Genomic DNA, 18,824 nt, shown 5'->3' on the forward strand with positions numbered 1-18,824 from the left:
GGCCCACCACAGCTCCATCCTTGGCAGCACGGACCGTCTCTCTGGGGTGTCCCAGTCCTCGAGGACACCTTGACGCCTGGGGTAGAGGGGCGGGTCCGGGCAGGTCTTGGCTCTGATCGAGATGGCCGCAGCAGGCCCACGAGAGAATCCAGCTGGTCCTGGGGCCCCAGCGTCTGGGGGCCCCTTCCGGCTCCTCTTGGTGATGATGGGACGACTCTCAGTGGCTCCATCCTCTGGGGCTGAGGCACGCCGAGCAAAGACGCGAGGTCGGGTAGGAAAGATCCTTTTATTGGGGTGGACATGGAGCACGCACTAGTCCATGATAAAATGACTTAAGAGAAAGATCCGGAAGGGCTGACTTCTCCCCCTTACGCATGCTCAGAGCAAGGTCTGGGCACAGAATAGGTCCCGGTGGAACTCGAGACAAGGCAAGTCTTTAAGGCCCGAACCAGCCGGTGGGAGCCGGGAGAAGGGCCCCCACCCCTGCCGGCCGGCTGCAGCAGGGGCCTGGCTCTAGACCCTCTCAGACACGCTCCAGTTTTCCAGAGGAGAACTGGGGGGCGAGAGGAGGGGGAACTGGAGGGGGGGAGGTGAGTAACAATTGTTGTTTTTTAAAAGCATCTACCAACATCACACTACTGGGTCTGACGTCCCCTTTAACCATCGCTTGGTACATTTTACAGCATAAATAAAAACTCAAGGAAAATAAATACATCGGCTCCTATGAGGTTGGAAGTGGTGTGGACGGTGGGGCGTGGGTGGGCCGGCGGAGGGGTTGGGGGGCGGGGCGCTTACACAAGGCGGGCGGGCGAGGAGCAGACAAGACAGGAGGCGCCTGTGGGGGAGTGTGAGTCTTAAGTGTCCTCGTGCATGTCCGGGCTGTCGGTCCGTGCGACCTTGCGGGGGGGTGCCGAGCTCTCACCCTCGAGGTCCACTTGCTCCTGGTCTCTCTTCTTGGCGGCATTCTGGGGGGCAGGGGAAGCGGAGGGGTTGTGAGTCTTCATGCTGGGGGAGCTCCTGAAATCTGACGCTGGCCCTGGGGCCCCAGCACATCACAGAGCCGGGCAGTCGACCTAGGGCCCGTGGCTAGCCCCTTCTGCCCCCTGGACCTGCGCCACCAAGCCATGGTCCCCTGGGGACACCAGCCTGTGACAAGCACTTCAAGGAGTCACCACAACTCTCAATGACCCCCACACAGCATTTCTCAGACACTCAGAGAAGCCATCCACCCTGCCGGAGGGCAAAGGGCACTCGTGAGCCACCCGGGGAAGCCCGCAAATAGCCACAGAGAGGAAAGCATGCCGATTTGGGAGAACCTCCTTTCCTCACTGGTGGGAATCAAGGCTTGTGGGGCGGGGGTGGCCAGGTGCTGGGGTTTTCTGAGCAGTCACTTCATCATGGGGTCTCCCTCCAACCTGGCCCAGAGCAGGTCACTGTCCAATGTTCACCATTATGGGGAAAAAACAATCTGACCACACGGCAAAACTACACGTGCAGATTTTCAAGAAAGAAAAAAAAAAATATCCTGTCAGAAAGGTGGCCTCTTATGGGAAGGACGGGGGCGACGACTTTTCACAGCAGCTACGCATCCTAGTAGGGCCTGGATTTTTAATCGTGTGTACTTTTCATCATTGAACAAAGACTCCAAGTAACAACACTGAAGTCTATCTGCCACCAGGGCCGTGCTCCCCACAAATTGTGGGGAGATGGGCTTCAGTACAGCTTACCTGCCTGTCCCTGAGCACTAGAACCCTGTGGCCTCTGCACAGCCATTCCTCTAGAACATTCTTCCTTCTCCTGAATCACCTAGCAAACGCCTATTCAGCCCTCAAGGCCCCACTCGAACACCCAGTCTCCCAGCCACCGGTGTCCTTCCGCTTCTCAGAGCCTCCTGCTGGGCACTGTGTTCCTTCCCCGAGCCCACGTGCCTTACCTTTTTGTCCCATTGCTGATGTAAGTAGCGCAAAAGAATGTTTGTTTTTTCTGTCACAATAACTGAGAAGAAAAGACAGATAAAGTTGCAGGAAGAAGCTGTGGGGAGCCGGCTGCAGGCGGCCCAGCCCCCATCCCAGCCTGCACTGCCCTCCCAGGACGAGCTTACCCCTTCCTGGCCTCTGGGCTGTCCCTGCCCTGGGTGGCCTTTGTGTGACTCAAGTCACCACCCCCAACCCTGGAGGAGATTTCAGGAAGCCAAGCATTCTCCCTCCTGAGCACAGGCCACTACCATGAGCCCAAGCTGGCTGCCCTGACAGGGTCCCTGCTTCCCAGAGAGAGGCCGAGTCCTAAGCTGAGCTCGGATTCCACCCTCGGGCGGGGGAATGAGCCCCGGCATGCCAGGTCACGTGGGTGTCTTCCCAGACAGACCAGGAGCACAGATCCACATGCTGTGCCCCAGTGACCACAGAACGCACCCAGCAGAGTCCAGGATTTTTTCACGGTTGAAAGAAAACACCATGACTACAATAAATAACCTTGAGATCCCCCTGCTCTGCAGGCTCCAGGCCTTTCCCTGCAGGTCCCTCTGCCTAGCCGCCCCCTCCCCAAGCTGCCCACCCCAGCCTGGGCTGGGTCCCCCACCCTATGGTATGAGTCTCGAGACCTGTGACAGGGAGCCAGCAGGGGAGGCCTGACTTGATGCAGGGGTGGGGGTGAGGGCCAGGGAGCGGCAGACGAGGGCCAGCTTGGGACCCTGCAGGGCTGGACGTGCATGCCGGCGTGGACATCAGGAGGGTCCCAGGGAAAGCCAGGCTTCCCGCTGCTCCCAAGGGCTGGGAGCTGCCCAGCTTCCCACAGGTCACCTCCTGCACTACCCTCTGGCCCTTCCCCTCGGCAGCCGGGATGAGACAGAACAACAAAGGCCACTTACTCTGTTCGGACGGGTACTCCCGAGTGGGCAGGTAGACTGAGGGACGTCGGTTCTGTGGGAGGGTTGGGAAGGCGTGGGTTAGGAGAGTAGACAGGTCTGGGGTCCCCTCACCCCTCAACTCAGCACCCGCCCTCCAATGCAGATCAAAAGACGTGTGAGGATTTCAAGTGGGGCTGGGTTTGAAGCTCGGCCCCTCTTTCTGGCAAGACCCCGACCGGGGGGCTGCACACCACCCCCGGCCCTTTCCCCGAGGGCAGCTCACGGCCCACGTACTCACCGAGGCTTTGCACACAGAGTCGGCATGAAATCGACTAAAATTGCTTTTGTTGTAGACAGGCAGTCCTTTCAAAAAATCTGCCTAGAAGACAGGGAAGATGGTAAGTGAGAAATCAGGCAGCAGGCTGGGCCACCCCCGGAGCACCTGTGACCGGGTGGGCTACCTACCGGGTGACTTCCGGTTTCCTTCTTTCTGTTCTGTCATTCAAGTTTTCTAGAACTCACCCTTGAGCTGGCCACCTGATGTGTCCACTCTTATGACCAGAACAAAGTAACCAACCCCAGAGTAAGGGTATGATCTCCCACAGGGTCCTCACAATAAACCTGTCACCAGGCCAAGGAGCGGGGAAACTGAGGCTCAAACAGGCCAGGACACTTGCATCAAGTCAGGAGCAAGCAGTGGGGTGGGGAGCCGGACCCGGGCCCATCCGACTGCAGACCTGTCCTCTGTGCTAGCTGAATACTGAACTCGTAGTCTCACCTCCATTTATGCGCCTTTGATAGAGCCTGGGATGGAGACTTGTCCACCCTAAGAAACTCTGAGGGTCCATGTGACAATACATGGGGGTGGGGGAGCAGGAGGCTGGGTGAAGGGGAAACGGCAGCTGGGACACAGGGGCTGCTGGGACACAGGACCCGAAGCCTGGGGTCAACCGAGCTTCCGAATCCTGAGAAAACTCAGAAACCCAAGTTTCAGCGTCAGTGCCAGCTTTTTTCTTTTTTGTTTTTGGCTGCGTCATGTGGCATGTAGGATCTTAGCTCCCCAACCACGGATCGAACCCGTGTCCCCTGCATTGGAAGTGCAGGGTCTTAACCACTGGCCCGCCAGGGAAGTTCCAGTGCCAGCCTTTTAAAACTGGCTGAGCTTTGCAGCAAACACTGTGTGGACCAGGGCTGGCTCGAGGGCTGCTCCTGGGGTCCCCACATCCAAAGGCTGCCCTGTAAGGGGAGAACGCCTCCCACTGCGGGGAGGGCCAGAAGCCTAAAGGAAGCAGGCTGGCTCCTCCCTGCCCCCGGTGCCTGGGGCAGGGGTTCAGGCACCAGAGGTTTCAGGCCCGCAAGGTGCCAGGGAGCCAGCGACAGATTCATTCACAGCTCTGACTCTTGGAAAGTCCTTTTTCTCTGACGCTCTGGCACCAACTGGGCAAGGAAGGGAGAAAGCTCTGGAAGGGGAAGACCCTGACTCTGGGTGGAGGGCAGGTCTCTGCCACAAGATGGGGGTGAATAAAGGCCAAGGGGAGCTGTGTCCGCCTCAGGAAACTGAGGCACAAGAGCCCCGGAGAGGGATGAAGGCTGAGAACTTGGGGCAGGGAGTGACTTCCCAGCAGAGCAGGAGGGCAACGCTGTCGTCAGGCCTGGAGAGGGAGAGCTGGGGAGGACCAGGGGTTTCCCAAGCTGGAATCACCCCATCATACAGACGAGGAAACTGAGGCAAAAAGGTCATGTAACACTCATCTGAGGTCCCCCAGCCCCAACGAGAAAACAAGGAAGCTGACTGAACCCAGGTTTGCCTAACCTCAGAGGCCAAGCTCCTGTTCTGTGATGCCAGTGCCTCTGCTTCCTGCCTGAGAGCCGAGGGCTCAGAGCCTACAGGCTACGTGAACCCTCCCTCGGGTGCTCAATCGTCATGCCTGACCCAGGCGCTGCGCTCTCGGGGAAACTGCTGTTCAGGGGATCCCCCATCACCCTCTGGTGCCCGCAGAAACAGGCGTCCTCTCCCCTGTGGGGCCCAACCCCTCCTCTGCTGGGCCCCAGCAAGAGCCTAGCGGGATGGGTGAGCCAGGGGAGCTGGAACGTGGATGGGCCTCCTGCTCCCACCCAGGAGGTGGCCCTCACATCTGGGTGACCTACGGCCCCAGAGCCAGCTCAGAGTGCCTCAAACCTGCCTTCCCTGTCCCAGGACCCCTGCCTCAGCTCAGCCCCAGACTATGGGGCCAGCTTCATCCATCCGGCAAGGTGTTCTCAGGACCCAGGGCACTGCGGAGAGCCACAGCAGACCTACTTCTGGCCCAAAGGAACAGCCAGTGCATGGGGACACGGGTGTGGATCAAAGCCATGCAGTGAATGCAGAGTGGCCATGAGGACAGGGCACCACGAGGTGCCATGTGAGGCCCATGAGAGCAGGGGGAGGGGGTAGGGAAGGCTGGCTGGTCTGGGGGATGGGGAGGATTGCCCAGATGCAGTGATGCAGGCCTGAGACCTACAGGAGAGGAGGGCTCCCTGCCCCAACTCAAAGCCCTCCGCAGCCCTGGCTCGGCTTGGCCCACGCCAGCCTCCTGCCACACACCTCCTCAGCCCGTGCCACCCTCCAGGAATGCCCCTCTGCTCTCCACGTGGGAAACACCCGCCAAACTCTCCAGTCAGCTCGAAACACCCCCTCCCCCTTCCCTCTCCCCACACCCCGGAAGCCTCTACCAGGGATCCTCTGCCAGAGGCACGCTCATACCCCAACGAGGTCATCTGTTTACACATCCAGTTCCCTCACTGGACTGCCACTTCCCTGAGGCAGAGGGCAGGGCAGGGCTGGCTCAACCCTGGGTCCCTGACAGGGCTAACATAGGGCCGGGCAGCAGAGTGGTGAGAGGCTCCGAAGCCCCAGGCCTGCACTGATCCTGGATGGGCCCCTCCCTGGCTGTGTGACCTGGGGCAGGTGACCTCCCAGTCTGGCCGCCCCAGTTGTGAGCGCGGTTTACAAGAGGGACCCCTCCCAGGGTTATTCTGGGTTTCAGTAAGACAACACAGGGAGAGAGCTTTGCCCAGAGCACCCCTGAGGGCAGCTGTTAGTATCAATGCATGTGTGCTGAATAAATGAATGCAGACAGGGCATGGCCAGTACTTCCTGTCAGCTAAGCAGGAAAACCAAGCCTCAGACACAGGGAGAAATCCTCACCTCAGCCAGACAAATCCTAGCTACAGCTGGGCCCAGAAGCTGTCCATTGCCTCAGCAAACACTCGCTGAATATCTGTGTGCCAGTCCCTGTGTGGGCAGCCTGCCAGTGACCCAACCAAAGCAAGATGAGGAAAAGAAATGGTGTGCAGAGAGAGGAGGCATGGGGGCCTCCTGCAATCAGGAAGGGACCCTCTGAGCAGATGTTATTCACAGGAGGAAGAGCAATCCAGGCAGGAGTAACAGGTGCAAAGACCCTGGGGTGGCAGGGACTGAATGTGAAGATGTGAAAACAAGGCCACTGTGGCTGGAGCTCACAGCGGGGAGGGGTGAAGGGGGTGGAGATGAGGTCACAGAGCTGGGCAGGGACCTTGGAAGCTGAGGAGGGGAGGTGGGTTTCATTGGGGTTACAACAGGAAGCCCCCCCCCCCCACTGTTTTGTAAGCTAGATAGTGGTATTATCTGATTGACATCTTTAAAAGCTCCCTCTGGTTCTGGGTGAATTACAGACTGCCAGTGGGGCAGGATGGAGGCAAGACCAGGGAGGAGGCTGGAGCAGGTGTTCAGGCAGGAGGTGGCAGTGCCGGGACCAGGTGGGGAGCTGTGGACAGATTCAGAATTCGTTCTGGAGGCAGAGTCAACAGAACCCTCTTAGGAACTGGGAGTGGGCAATGAGGTCGCAGCGAGGAGTCAAGGACAACACCCAGGCTTGGGGACCCACGTGCTAGGAACCCACTTACCACTTTCCCATATCCTTCCTGACAAGAAGTCTTTTATCTATTCCCCACCACATCCCAAGGACTATGGCTTGTGGGCTGGGACCCTGAGTCCAGGAACAATGGGGTTTGACTTGCCCTGACAAAAGCTCCATCACCTCTGTCAGCCCTGGGGATGCCAAAGAGTGGAGGGAATGAAGGGGGCTTCAGCCCAACTGTGAGGCTGTGTCCCACTTCACAGGTGGAGAGCCCAAACCCCAAAGAACCACCAGACCCAAATCCCAGGATGAGTGAGCGGCCCAAGGGGGACTTTAACCTCCCCAAAAGTTGTCATTATCCCCACTTCAAGATGAGGAGACAGCTAGGAGGGAATGTCACCATCCCCGAGTCACCCAGCTCATCTGTTGAGCGTTCACTGTCCCAAGCCCTTTAAGACGTCAGTTCCCCAAATTATCACAACCCTATGAAGTCTGGACTATTGCTACCCTCATTTAACAGGGACAGGGCCTGATAACTGGAGAGATGAAGTCGCTCCCTCTTAGAGCTGATCGGGACCGGAATGTTGGAGGTGGGGTCAGGGCTCTGGGGGACCAAGGCAGTTCGCGATGTCGCACTTCCTTTGGCGATAAAGCCCCGCATGTCACGATGTCAAGCCCCCTCCCCGCCCCGACGCTCAAGCCGGCCTCCCAAACCTTCCCGAACAGGAAAGGTCCAGGCCTGGCGCCCGGAGGACGAGGCCTCAGTTGGGGGTCTCGGGGGACCCCATCCCCACACCCCCAGGCGATTTCCGGGGGAGCCGCGACCCGGAAATGAATGAGTTGTCAGGGCCTGGAAACCTAGATAGGGTCAGGGGTCGGAGATGGAGCCAGGACGGGGTCAGCAAGAAGCTCACAGCAGGGTCCCGGGGGGTCGAAGGTGACAAGTCAGAGAGAGGGGCGGGGCCGGGCCCCCCAGGGCGGTGAGGGGCCTCGGGGGTTACTGGAGGTGGGTGGGCCCGCGGCGCCATTTTGTCGAGCGGAGGGGGAGTACGGCCCTGGCGGCCACCCTCACCATCTTCTGTTTCCTCCGTCGCCGCCTCAGCCACCGCCTCAGCCGCCGCCACCGCCACCACAGCCGCCTCCTTAGCAGCCGCCGCACAGTAACTTCTAGCCACGGCACAGCCCACACTGCTGGTGCGGCCGCCCTTCAGTCGTTGGTCCGCCCTCTGGCCCTGCCTCCAAGTTATGCGGTCTTTGCGCACTCCCATTGGCTAGATCCGGCAAAGTCACGCGGCCATTGGTCGCCACGCCGCCTCCCTTCGTTGTCAAGTTCAGTTGAGAGAGCAAAACCCCGCCCGGGACTTGCAAGCGAAGAGCAGCGAAATCCGGAAGTGGGCGGAGGCCGCGCCCCCAAAGCCCCTTGGGATTTGTAGTCTGCAACACCCGGAGGTCCCACCGGTCTCTCTAGCATTTGCTACGCTTTTTCATATGGTGGTTCATGAGGTTCTTACAGCAGCCCCCGGAAGGATAGGGACCCACCGTTACACTCCCAGCCTCCTCCCTGGGGTCCCAACCTTAGGTTTCGGCATATCTAAACTGCTCCCACACTAGCCGCTTGATATCTTTAAGCTGACAGCATCTTTGAAACACTTCCCTTGGCTCCCCAGTATCCCAAGGATCCAGTCCCGCCTCCTCGGTCCCAAATTCTGGGCCCCTCCGGTCTCCTTCGTCCACCTTTTATCCTGACCCGTCCAATCCCTCCTCCCTTTGGACTCTCCCAGACCCTGCCACCTTCTCTAAGAAGCCTTCCTCGACTGCGTTCTTCCCAAGGCAAAGTCCAGTGCCTCCTCTGGGCTCCACAGTCCTCACAATCATCCTCCCAGCCCTGACTCCACTGTGTCCAAACTGCCTGGGTACGAATCAAGCCACCGCCCCCCCACCACGACCACCATCAGCCTGACAGCCTGGAGAGAACAAGAACTTATTAAGGAAGTACTCAATAAGTTACTAAATGGAAGCTACTAAGTATTATTACACCAACATCACAGCAGAGGAGAAATAAGCATCTCATTTTAAGCATGGATCCTCTTTATTTTTTTGGCCGCGCAGCATGCAGGATCCCAATTCCCCAACCAGGGATGGAACCCGCGCCCCCTGCAGTGGAAACCTGGAGTCATAACCACTGTACTGCCAGGGAAGTCCCATTTTATTGGAACCAAATGAACCTCAGAGGGCTAAGATCTTGCTCAAGGTCACAGAGCCCATCCCCAAGGGGCAGGTGGAGGATTCAAACCCCTCCCACCTCTCCACAAGCCTTCCTAGAACTGTGAGAATTGACATTTTATAAGACAAGTGAAAATTTGAACATTTATTAGATTTTTAATGACATGAAGGAATTGTTGACCTTTTTTTTTAGCTTTGAAAAGCTTTGTGAATATGTATTAAAGGGCCATTATCTTAGAGAAGTGAGTTCTGAAATATTTACAGAAGAAATAACCTGCTGCCCGAGATTTGCACCTCAGGAGAGGGCAGGATAGGTTGTGGGTAGAGCTGTGTACCGGGTTACAAGGGCGTTCACTGTACCATTCTGTGGACTGATGCACATGTTCGAAATTCTTCCTAATTCAAAAGCGTAAAAAGGCATTTGGCAAGGTCTGACTTCCCACTCCCTCTTCCAGTCCAATCCCACAATTCTTTCCCTGGGCCAACCCCGAAATCTGAGAATTCATGTCCGTCCGAATCCCAGTCGTCAGCGAGGAAAAATGCTTTAATGGTGGGGGGAGGTCCAGCGGGCAGCGTCGCGCTGCTCAGTGGCTCAACGATTTTCGACCCTTGTGCATGCGGCGAAGAATGACCTGGACGCCGCTTGGCTTGCTCAAGCGCCGGATCCAACCATGCTTGTTCTTGCGCTTGATGTTGCTCGGCTGATACTCGTTCCCGCGCGCCTTGCCCCGGGTCTGCTGCACGGCGGGGAGTCCCCAGGCGTCGGGGAGCCCCAGCCAGGCCCGGGGCTGGAGCCACCTGCCGGGGAAGGTTAGAGGGAGCGCTGTGTGACTTCTGACCTCTCCGAGCTTGGGTTTCCCGATCAATGCCAGAGGGAGCCTGGCAGCATAAAGGTGCTCGAGGAGTTCTCAAGGCATTGGAAGGTCATGTGGTTGGTAAACAGCTGGGGCCAGTCCCCGACGCCGCCCTTACTCCCAGATTTGGGAAGGGGTCCCCCTGAGGACTCACCTGCCACCCAAAAGCGCCGCTGACCTACTGACTGGCCCCAACAGGCGCCCCACCGATCTGGTCGAGAAAGCCATGTCCGCCGCCGGCACGCCGTCCGGTGGCAGCTATTTCAAAGCCCATAGGTTCCGCAGCTGCGGGACGAGGGCTTCTGGGAAATGTAGTTTCTTCTAGGCGGAGCCCTCATTGCCGCGGGAGTTGTAGTTCTACGTAGGCGCACCGCATCTTAGGCGTGAGCGTCAGGGCCCACAGGAGAGTGTAGTTCTTCTTGTGGACCAGCAGGTGACAGGCGAACGGCGCCTCCTCCGCATGCGCGTGCGTACAAGACATTATGTCCCTGGGTCTGCTGGGAGTTGTAGTTCCTTCTCCTGTAGCTCTACAGAGGGTACCCTGGGGTGACGGTGGCGCAGCTGGTGGCAGCCTCAGGAAACGGCTGGTTGAATTTCCCACCCCCAGCGGGAGCCAGGCAGACGGCACACGGCTGGCAGCTTTCCCTTAGCCCCAGCCAAGTCTCCGCCCCTTGGCGGGGAGCCCAGAAGTCTGAGTTGGTGTTGGCTGGATGTCCTTGGGGTGGTCATTCAGTTTCTCAATCTGCAGAACTCAACGGTTGCAGGCTTGCCCTTGGCGGTGCCCCCGTTCAGGCCCTATTTTTCTAATACTCATATCTGAGCTCTTTCCCTTCTTACACACCCTCTACGGCTCCCCATTGCCCCAGGGAAAATATCTGGCAGGCATTCGAAGCCCGCTCTCGCCATACACACACACCCTAAATTTCAGCTACAACCTCCTCTGCCTGGTGCTCCCCTAGTCATCTTTTTAAAATCCTCCTGAGATTTTTTTCTTCCTTTCCCCCAATCCTATCCCTCCCTCTGGCCCAACACTGCCCCCACACAGCTCTCCCCAGACTCTCCCTGAAGCCCAGGGCGCCCTCAAGGGCCAGGCTTGCAGCTAAGTCCCTGCAGGCACCCCAGTATCTCCCAGCCTGGGGAGGGGGAGGGGAGTTTTTTCTGCAAGTTTTTTCTGCAACTGTAGTCTCCCAGGAGCACCTGAGTAGGCAAGAGTGGGTGGCTGGACCTAACCCAGCTCTGGCAGCAAATTCCAGGGGATAGGAGTGGGGAAGGGATGATTATCCCCTTGTCCTCTGAAGCCCATCCTACCTGCACCATCATTTAGCAAACCACTACAATACTACAGCAGTACAATAATAATGCCAATAATGTATGGAGCACTTTCCCTGCTGAGCAAACTCATGAGGGAATTAATTCCATAGAGAAATAAATGGAGTCTCAGGGAAAGGACTTGCCCAAGGTCACATATCAGCAAAGGGTAGAGGCTGGATTTGAACTGTGGGCTTTCTGGCTCCGGCTGGGACCAGGGTCACCAGTTAAATTGGCCTATTTGTGAAACTCCAATTCCTTAATTACCCATAGCTCCAAGATATCTGTTTAATGGTTTAACGAATAACAATTTGCAGAACTTGGAATCACACAGCCGTGGTTCCAAGTCCCATCTCTGCCCCCCAGCTTGCCTTGTGACCTTGTGCCACTTATGAGCCTCAGTTTCCCCACCTGAAATTGCAAAGATCTGGGAGACTGTAGAACGGAAAGGTCAGCACAGAGAGAGGGGCATGGGGGCTCCGTTTGGAGGGGACAGGGCAGTTCGGAGGCAGAGGCTAGCCGAGGAGATCCTCTTTGCGGCGAGGAGGGGCCCGGAAGACCTCAGGATGCGACCCCTCCTTGGCGGTTAACCAGGCCCAATCCCTCCCTCCACCTCCGTAAACCTTGAGGGAGGCGGGGTCGTTGCCCCAAGAGCCCGCCCTCATCCCGGAGTTGCCGCCTCTGATTGGCAGTCTAACTAGGCCAGGTCATTATGCAGCTGCTATTGGCCAAGGCTCCAGTCAGTCGGTGCACGGTCCCGCCCCCCCCCCGGGGGAGACACTTAAAGGGCCGTCTCGCTAGGCGGTAGCGGGATGTCCCCGCACTGACCGCCCTGGGCCCGCGCCCGCCCGCGTAAACGCGCCCGGCCCGACCCCGCGCCACCATGTAAACGGCGCCCGCAGGCGGACGCCGGCTTCTCCGCCCGGGACCCCTTTGCCCTGCCCCGGGCCCCAGGGCCCTCGATGAGGTGAGCAGGGACCGGGCCGTGGGAAGGGGACACTGAGGCCCCTGGGTCTTTCACTTTGGATGGGGGGTGTCCACAAAGCCCTTAGGAAGCCGCGGAACCCCAGTGGCCTCGACCCCCGCCGCAGGGTTGACGGGCACCCAGGAGGCGGGGGCCTGGCTCTGTGGAGGGGGTCTGGCGTGGCGCATCTGCGCCCCCTTTGGCAATCCCGGGTTGGAACCCCGCCGGAGGTGGGGGGGGCGCGGCCTGCTTCCCCTTCCTCAGCAAATACGGGCCACTGCAGGACGGGTGTTCGACGTTCATTATCCCCGCGGAGCCCAGGATGGGGACGGGGAGGGGTTGGTCCCATCACCAGGGCCTGAACAATGGGGGTGCGCTGCGCGGGTATCCCCCTCGAGTTATGTAACTGCCTGCAGTTGCCATGGACACGGAGTGAGGGCCGTGGAGCCCTCATGGAGCGGGATGGAGGCCTGGAGGCCCCCAGCCAGGGCTTTACCTTCTCCATCCTCATCTCCACCACTGGGGGCTGTGTGCCAGATTCCCCAGAACCCAAGGTACTGAGCAGTGGGGACAGAGCATCTTCTTCCCAGAGTGTCTGAGCCTCAGCTTGTAGGTCTGTGAAACAGACCCATTGCACTCGTGGTCTTGGGGAGTTGGACAAGGGCTTCTGGAGCTCAGTCCTGAAACCCCTCTCCCAGGGTCTCACCTTTCAGAAGCCAGGTTTAGAGGCCTGGGATGGGGGCTCTTTGGGATCTGCACATTTTTAGATGCCTTTGGAGCCCTCAGGGTATGCTGGTTTAGTGAAAGTGAATTAAGGAAACAGTGCATGAATGAATGAATGGACGAATGAATGAGTGGGTTTAGGAAGGCATTACTGCTATAAACCTGAGCTGGAGGGTCCTCAAGTATGGGCTACATTTGCCACAACGTCCCCTCCTCTGGGAAGCCACCCCCAGTGAATGCCTCTTGGTGTCAGCCACAACCTTCTCTCTAGGATAGACTAGGCTGGCCCAGAAGGGTGGCCGAACGCCACACAGGCACTGACCAGACAAAACATCTCAGTGCGTGGCTGGTTCTGGCCACCCCCAAACTGGAGCCTAGATGGGGCCTCGCAGTGCAACTCACCTGACCCAGGTGTGGGGAGTGGGTGCTATGGGAGTGGAAGGCTCCCTGTTTAGATGGCCTCTGACCTGGCTGTCACAACCCCACTCACAGGACACACCATGCTGACCGGGGTGACCGATGGGATCTTTTGCTGCCTGCTGGGCGCGCCACCCAATGCTGTGGGGCCTCTGGAGAGTGTGGAGTCCAGTGATGGCTACACCTTTGTGGAGGTCAAGCCTGGCCGCGTGCTGCGGGTGAAGCATGCTGGACCCGCTCCGCTCCCCACCCCACCTCCACCACTGTCAGACGCCGCCCAGGGGGACCAATCTGGCTTGGTCCACTGCCAGCGCAGAATCACCGTGTACCGCAATGGGCGGTTACTGGTGGAGAACCTGGGCCGGGCACCACGAGCTGACCTCCTGCACGGGCAGAACGGCTCTGGGGAGCCACCAGCCGCCCTCGAGGTAGAGCTGGCTGACCCAGCGGGCAGCGATACCCGCTCGGGCCCAGGCAGTGCTGGGAGTGGCAGTGGTGGACGACGGCGGCGAGCCCGACGCCCCAAGCGGACCATCCACATTGACTGTGAGAAGCGCATCACCAGCTGCAAGGGCGCCCAGGCCGATGTGGTGCTCTTTTTCATCCACGGTGTCGGCGGTTCCCTGGCCATCTGGAAGGAACAGCTGGACTTCTTTGTGCGCCTGGGCTACGAGGTGGTGGCGCCCGACCTGGCCGGCCACGGGGCCAGCTCAGCGCCCCAGGTGGCCGCCGCCTACACCTTCTATGCACTGGCAGAGGACATGCGTGCCATCTTCAAGCGCTATGCCAAGAAGCGAAACGTGCTCATTGGGCATTCTTACGGGTGAGCCAACACTGGGGTGGGGATGAGGGTGAAGGGTGGAGACTGGCAGGAACTGGACTCCCACTCACAAAATACTTCTTGAAAGATTTCCCTTCTTGAAAAATCCCGCTAACATCTGCAACAAAACAGGGATTCCTGCCACCAATGCTATTGTTTCACAATTTTTTAAAGCAGTATCTCAATCCCTGAACTATTGACATTTTGGGTCAGGTAATTCTTTTCTGTGAGGGGCTTTCTTGTGCACTGTAGGATGTTTAGCAGCGTCCCTGACCTCTGCCGATTAGATGCCGCTAGCACAATGGTCTAGTGATGATCATGACAATCAAAAATGCCTTCAGATAGTACCAAGGGTCCTCTGGTAGGCAGAATCACCCCTAGCTGAGAACCATTGTCTTCAACTAAGTTCAAAAATTGGTTGCTCTGGAGACCCCAAGGGCTCCAAGGAAAGACTAATTGGAATCCCATAATTTTTGTTTACAAGGGCACAGGTTGCAATAATTCATTCTTCCTTAAAGGGGTGACAGATAATACCACCTAGCATTTAGATGAGAGCCCACGCCATGGAAGGCTCTGGGCCTGGGTGCCCGATCACTGCCAAGTGGTACCATTCTGTCCTTTACCCAGGAGGAAAGGCAGGATCTGATCAGCCAGCCAGGTTGAGAACCACTGTTTTAGCAGTTGTAGCCCATGCAACTAGACAAGAAAAGGAAATGTTACATAAGTTTCCAAAAGAAAGGAAGCCAGACTGGGAAATAGCATAGCTCCTATTTGCTTATATGAAAACATACCTCAAAGTGGATGCTTATGCTAAATGATTCCTCCAATTAAATGAGCACCCACCTGTGGAAATTCCTGTGACCCCATAACAATGCTGTGAGGTCCGCACAGTTACTATGTCACAAATGTGGAGATGGTAGCTCCGAGAGGTTAAGCAATTTGCCCAAGGGCACACAGTGAGTCACTGGGACAGTCAAGTCCACCTGACTCCTGCTTGTATCCTGTCCCTCTTTTCAGCAAGGGTTGGCAAACTTTTTCTTAAAGAGCCAAATAGTAAATATTTTAAGTTTGCAGGCCATAATGGTTGATCTCTGTTGAAACTTCACATGTCTACTGTTGTAGAAAGAAAGCAGACATAATTGTAAACAAATGGGCATGGTTTTATTCTAATAAATCTTTATTTATAAAATATTTTACACATTTACAAGATTGTAAACTTAAGTTTACAAAAACAAGCAGCTAGCCCACAGGCCACAGTTTGCAAAACAAACTCTGCTTTAGGGGGAATGAGGAGAGGTACCTGCACCCTTCCACCTTGCATAAGGCAGGCAGATGTGTCACACCCAGGGGCCAATGAGAGAAGATCCTTAAAGGGAAGGGATACGCTGGAAACAGGGACGTTCTCTGAGAAGCCAAAGGGTTGGTTTAATCAAATAGCTTTCCTAACACTTGGCAATAAGTAATTCTTACTCCTTTGGGGGTTATGATGACTTTGAGGATCTGATAAAAGTTGTGTATTTGGATCCTTTCTCCAAAAGAAAAAAAATCCACCCTCAACACACACACACACACACACACACACACACACACACACAGTCTCTCAATTTCAGGGCATTCGAGATGCCCTACCCATCCCTCACCCCCATTTGGTGCCCATGAACCCCAGGGGAAGAATCTTGGCCTTCAAGTATATGCCTCTGGGTGAGGGGAGGGCATTAACCCCTTCACTGCTTGTATCCTGCTGACCACTGCCCTTCAACCCTCCCCACCATCCATCCATGGGGCAGTGTCTCCTTCTGCACGTTCCTGGCTCATGAGTACCCAGATCTGGTGCACAAGATGATCATGATCAACGGCGGGGGCCCTACGGCACTGGAGCCCAGCTTCTGCTCCATCTTCAACATGCCCACGTGCGTCCTGCACTGCCTGTCACCCTGTCTGGCTTGGAGCTTCCTCAAGTGAGTGACCTGGCCCTGCCCTGGCATCTCCCCAGGGTGGATGGGAGGGGAAGCTATATGGCTGGGGCTGGCATGGGGGCACCCCTGGTGGCTGAGCTGTCATGAGGGCTCCAACAGTGCCTCCCCACCCCCAGGGCTGGCTTCGCCCGCCAAGGGGCCAAAGAGAAGCAGCTGCTGAAGGAGGGCAATGCGTTCAATGTGTCTTCCTTTGTGCTTCGGGCCATGATGAGTGGCCAGTACTGGCCCGAGGGCGATGAGGTCTACCATGCCGAGCTCACCGTGCCCGTCCTGCTCGTCCATGGCATGCACGACAAGTTTGTGCCGGTGGAGGAAGACCAGCGCATGGCTGAGGTATGGCCACCACACACTTCAGATCCCCCTTGCACAGTCCAGGGGACTCTGCCTTGTGCTCCAGCCCCAGGGACGTCAGAGCTTAGATGGAGAGTCAAAGGTGGAATCCAGAAAGTGGGGCTGCCTTGAACAGGTGGTATGTTTATGTGCTGTCCCCCCTGCACATTAAAAGTCAGTCTTCATGGGACTTCCCTGGTGGTCCAGTGGTTAGGACTCCATGCTTCCACTGCAGGGGGCACAGGTTTGATCTATGGTGAGCGAACTAGGATCCTACATGCCAGGCAGCATGGCAAAAAAAAAAAAAAAAAAAGGCACTCTTCACAGTTGGGATTTGTGATGGGCTACATAATTCTTCAAGGGTGAGCTGGGGATCTTTAGATCAGATTCCCCAGAAAGGGTCTTGAGATCCTTAGGGCTAAGAATAGCTCTGGGCCAGTGGTTCTTAACCAGGGATGATTCTGCCCCACAGGGGACACTTGGAAATGTCTGCAGACTTTTCTGGTTGTCATAACTGTAGGGGAGGGAGGTGCTCTGGCATCTGGTGGGTGGAGGCCAAGGATGTTGCTCAGTAACCTACAATGAGCAGGACATCCCCACCACAGAAAATGATCCAGCGCCAAGTGTCTGTCATGTGGAGGTTGAGAAACCCTACCTTAGCATGAGAGACTCTCCATCTGTCAGTGATTTCTCACCGAGGTGACTTTGCCCCCAAGAGACATTTGGCAATGTCTGGAGAGATTTTTTTTTGATTTATTTATATTTTTTATTTTTGGCTGCGTTGGGTCTTCGTTGCAGTGCGCAGGCTTCTCATTGGGGTGGCTTCTTGTTGCGGAGCATAGGCTCTAGGCAGGTGGGCTTCAGTAGTTGTGGCTCCAGGGCTCTACACCGCAAGCTCAGTAGTTGCGGCTCGCGGGCTCTAGAGCACAGGCTCAGTAGTTGGGGCGCACTGGCTTCGTTGCTCTACGGCATGTGGGATCTTCCCGGATCAGGGCTCGAGCCTGTATCCCCTGCATTGGCACGCAGATTCTTAACCACTGCGTCACCAGGGAAGTCCCTGGAGAGATTTTAAATTGTCACACTGTGGCGGGTGAGTGGGATGCTATCACTGGCATCTAGTGGATCGAAGCCAGGGATGCTGCTCAACATCCTACAGTGCACGGAACAGTCCCCATCCCAGAGAATGATCCCACCCCAAATGGCATTAGTGCCCGGGTTGAGAAATCCTGCTCTGGACATATTGTAGGCACTTAATAAACGGGGAATGAATGAATATCCAGTTGGGCTCCAGCAGGGTGACAGGCCATCTTCCAGATCCCCCTTGGGTGGAAGTGGAGGAATATAGGGTAGATTGCAAGAAGGACTTCCTGATGTTGGAGGCCATGCATAGATGGGGGGGGCGGGGGGAGTCCCAGGGCAGCCTGGCCCCGAGCTCCGTCGGCCTGTCTCTGCCTGCCCTGAGCCCGCGTCCTCCACAGATCCTGCTCCTGGCCTTCCTGAAGCTCATCGATGAAGGCAGCCACATGGTGATGCTGGAGTGTCCGGAAACGGTCAACACGCTGCTCCACGAATTCCTGCTCTGGGAGCCCGAGCCCTCGCCCAAGGCCCTGCCCGAGCCCCTGCCCACGCCCCCAGAGGAAAAGAAGTAGCCACTGAGCTGGCAGGGTAGCGCTTAGTGAGCCGAGGAGCCTGAGGAGGGGCCCGGAGCCGGAGTTGGGTCTGCCGCCCGCGCGGACCACCTGGGCGGGCCGTTCGCTCCAGTGGGCGGGGTCAGGTCAGAGAGACGCCCCCCAGGCCGGCTGGGCAGGACGTGGCGTTCGTGGGAGCCAGGTGGACACACCGCTCTCTGCTAGTCCTGCGGGACCCATCGGTTTTTCGGGGCCATAGCCGGGACCCCCGCGGAGGATGACCTTGTACAGAAGCCCCCTACCCCAAAACGCCAGGGCCGAGGCAGGCCACCACCCCGCTCTCTGTCTTCCGTGTTCGCCGTGCTTGATCCTGGGACCCACGAGCCCCGCAGGGACCTTCGAGACCCCGACCCAATGCCCGAGACCCCTTACCACCCCCCATTCCTCGGCGCTGGGAGCTATTGTGGCCCAAGGAGGGAGGGTTTGGGAGGGGCTGGCACCACCGAACCCGCACATCTCAACTTGTAACTCAATAAAAAGTGACAATCTGAGCCTCCAGGCCTGTGTTGGGTGACCGAAGCGCGGGGCCGCCCTGAGCCTCAGTTTCCCCAAGTGCAGACTGAACTGAGTCGAGTGCCTCCCCTCCAGGGCTGGCCCACAGAGACTTGAGGATGTCGGCCGTTCAGGCTTGTTTCCCGAGCTCCCCTCCCTCCTCAAAATGCAGGGGCTACTTGGGCAGTATTTCCGGAGCAGAAGGCGGATAGGGGGTGAGCTGCCCGTCCCTGGAGGGGAGAATGAGAACCAACTGAGGTCGATGCTGAAGTTGAGGTGAGGATCCGAGGACGGTTGCATCTGATT

The 18,824-nt window shown here is 57.3% G+C and overlaps 3 protein-coding genes across 3 annotated transcripts; 1 reads left to right on the forward strand and 2 right to left on the reverse strand.

Annotated features, from left to right (window-relative positions):
- Nucleotides 1–272: 272 nt before the first annotated feature.
- On the reverse strand, nucleotides 273–7,927 carry DDA1 (DET1 and DDB1 associated 1). Its single transcript, XM_082835330.1, has 5 exons — nucleotides 7,796–7,927; nucleotides 3,144–3,224; nucleotides 2,867–2,918; nucleotides 1,934–1,995; nucleotides 273–965 (listed from the first exon to the last, which is right to left on the reverse strand). Exons 1-5 carry the CDS (start codon nucleotides 7,796–7,798, stop codon nucleotides 855–857), a joined length of 309 nt encoding a protein of 102 aa, XP_082691456.1. The 5' UTR covers nucleotides 7,799–7,927; the 3' UTR covers nucleotides 273–854.
- A 1,055-nt stretch (nucleotides 7,928–8,982) lies between these two features.
- MRPL34 (mitochondrial ribosomal protein L34) lies at nucleotides 8,983–10,069 on the reverse strand. The gene is made up of 2 exons (XM_082835578.1): nucleotides 9,955–10,069; nucleotides 8,983–9,744 (listed from the first exon to the last, which is right to left on the reverse strand). The coding sequence occupies exons 1-2, from the start codon at nucleotides 10,026–10,028 to the stop codon at nucleotides 9,531–9,533; spliced, it is 288 nt and encodes a 95-aa protein (XP_082691704.1). The 5' UTR covers nucleotides 10,029–10,069; the 3' UTR covers nucleotides 8,983–9,530.
- A 1,911-nt stretch (nucleotides 10,070–11,980) lies between these two features.
- On the forward strand, nucleotides 11,981–18,434 carry ABHD8 (abhydrolase domain containing 8). Its single transcript, XM_082835952.1, has 5 exons — nucleotides 11,981–12,075; nucleotides 13,288–14,035; nucleotides 15,820–15,990; nucleotides 16,125–16,341; nucleotides 17,817–18,434. The coding sequence occupies exons 2-5, from the start codon at nucleotides 13,296–13,298 to the stop codon at nucleotides 17,985–17,987; spliced, it is 1,299 nt and encodes a 432-aa protein (XP_082692078.1). The 5' UTR covers nucleotides 11,981–12,075; nucleotides 13,288–13,295; the 3' UTR covers nucleotides 17,988–18,434.
- Nucleotides 18,435–18,824: the final 390 nt, after the last annotated feature.

The sequence above is a fragment of the Leucopleurus acutus genome, assembly GCF_964270905.1.
Source record: "Leucopleurus acutus genome assembly, chromosome: 3".
In the NCBI taxonomy this organism is placed as follows: Eukaryota; Metazoa; Chordata; class Mammalia; order Artiodactyla; family Delphinidae; genus Leucopleurus; species Leucopleurus acutus.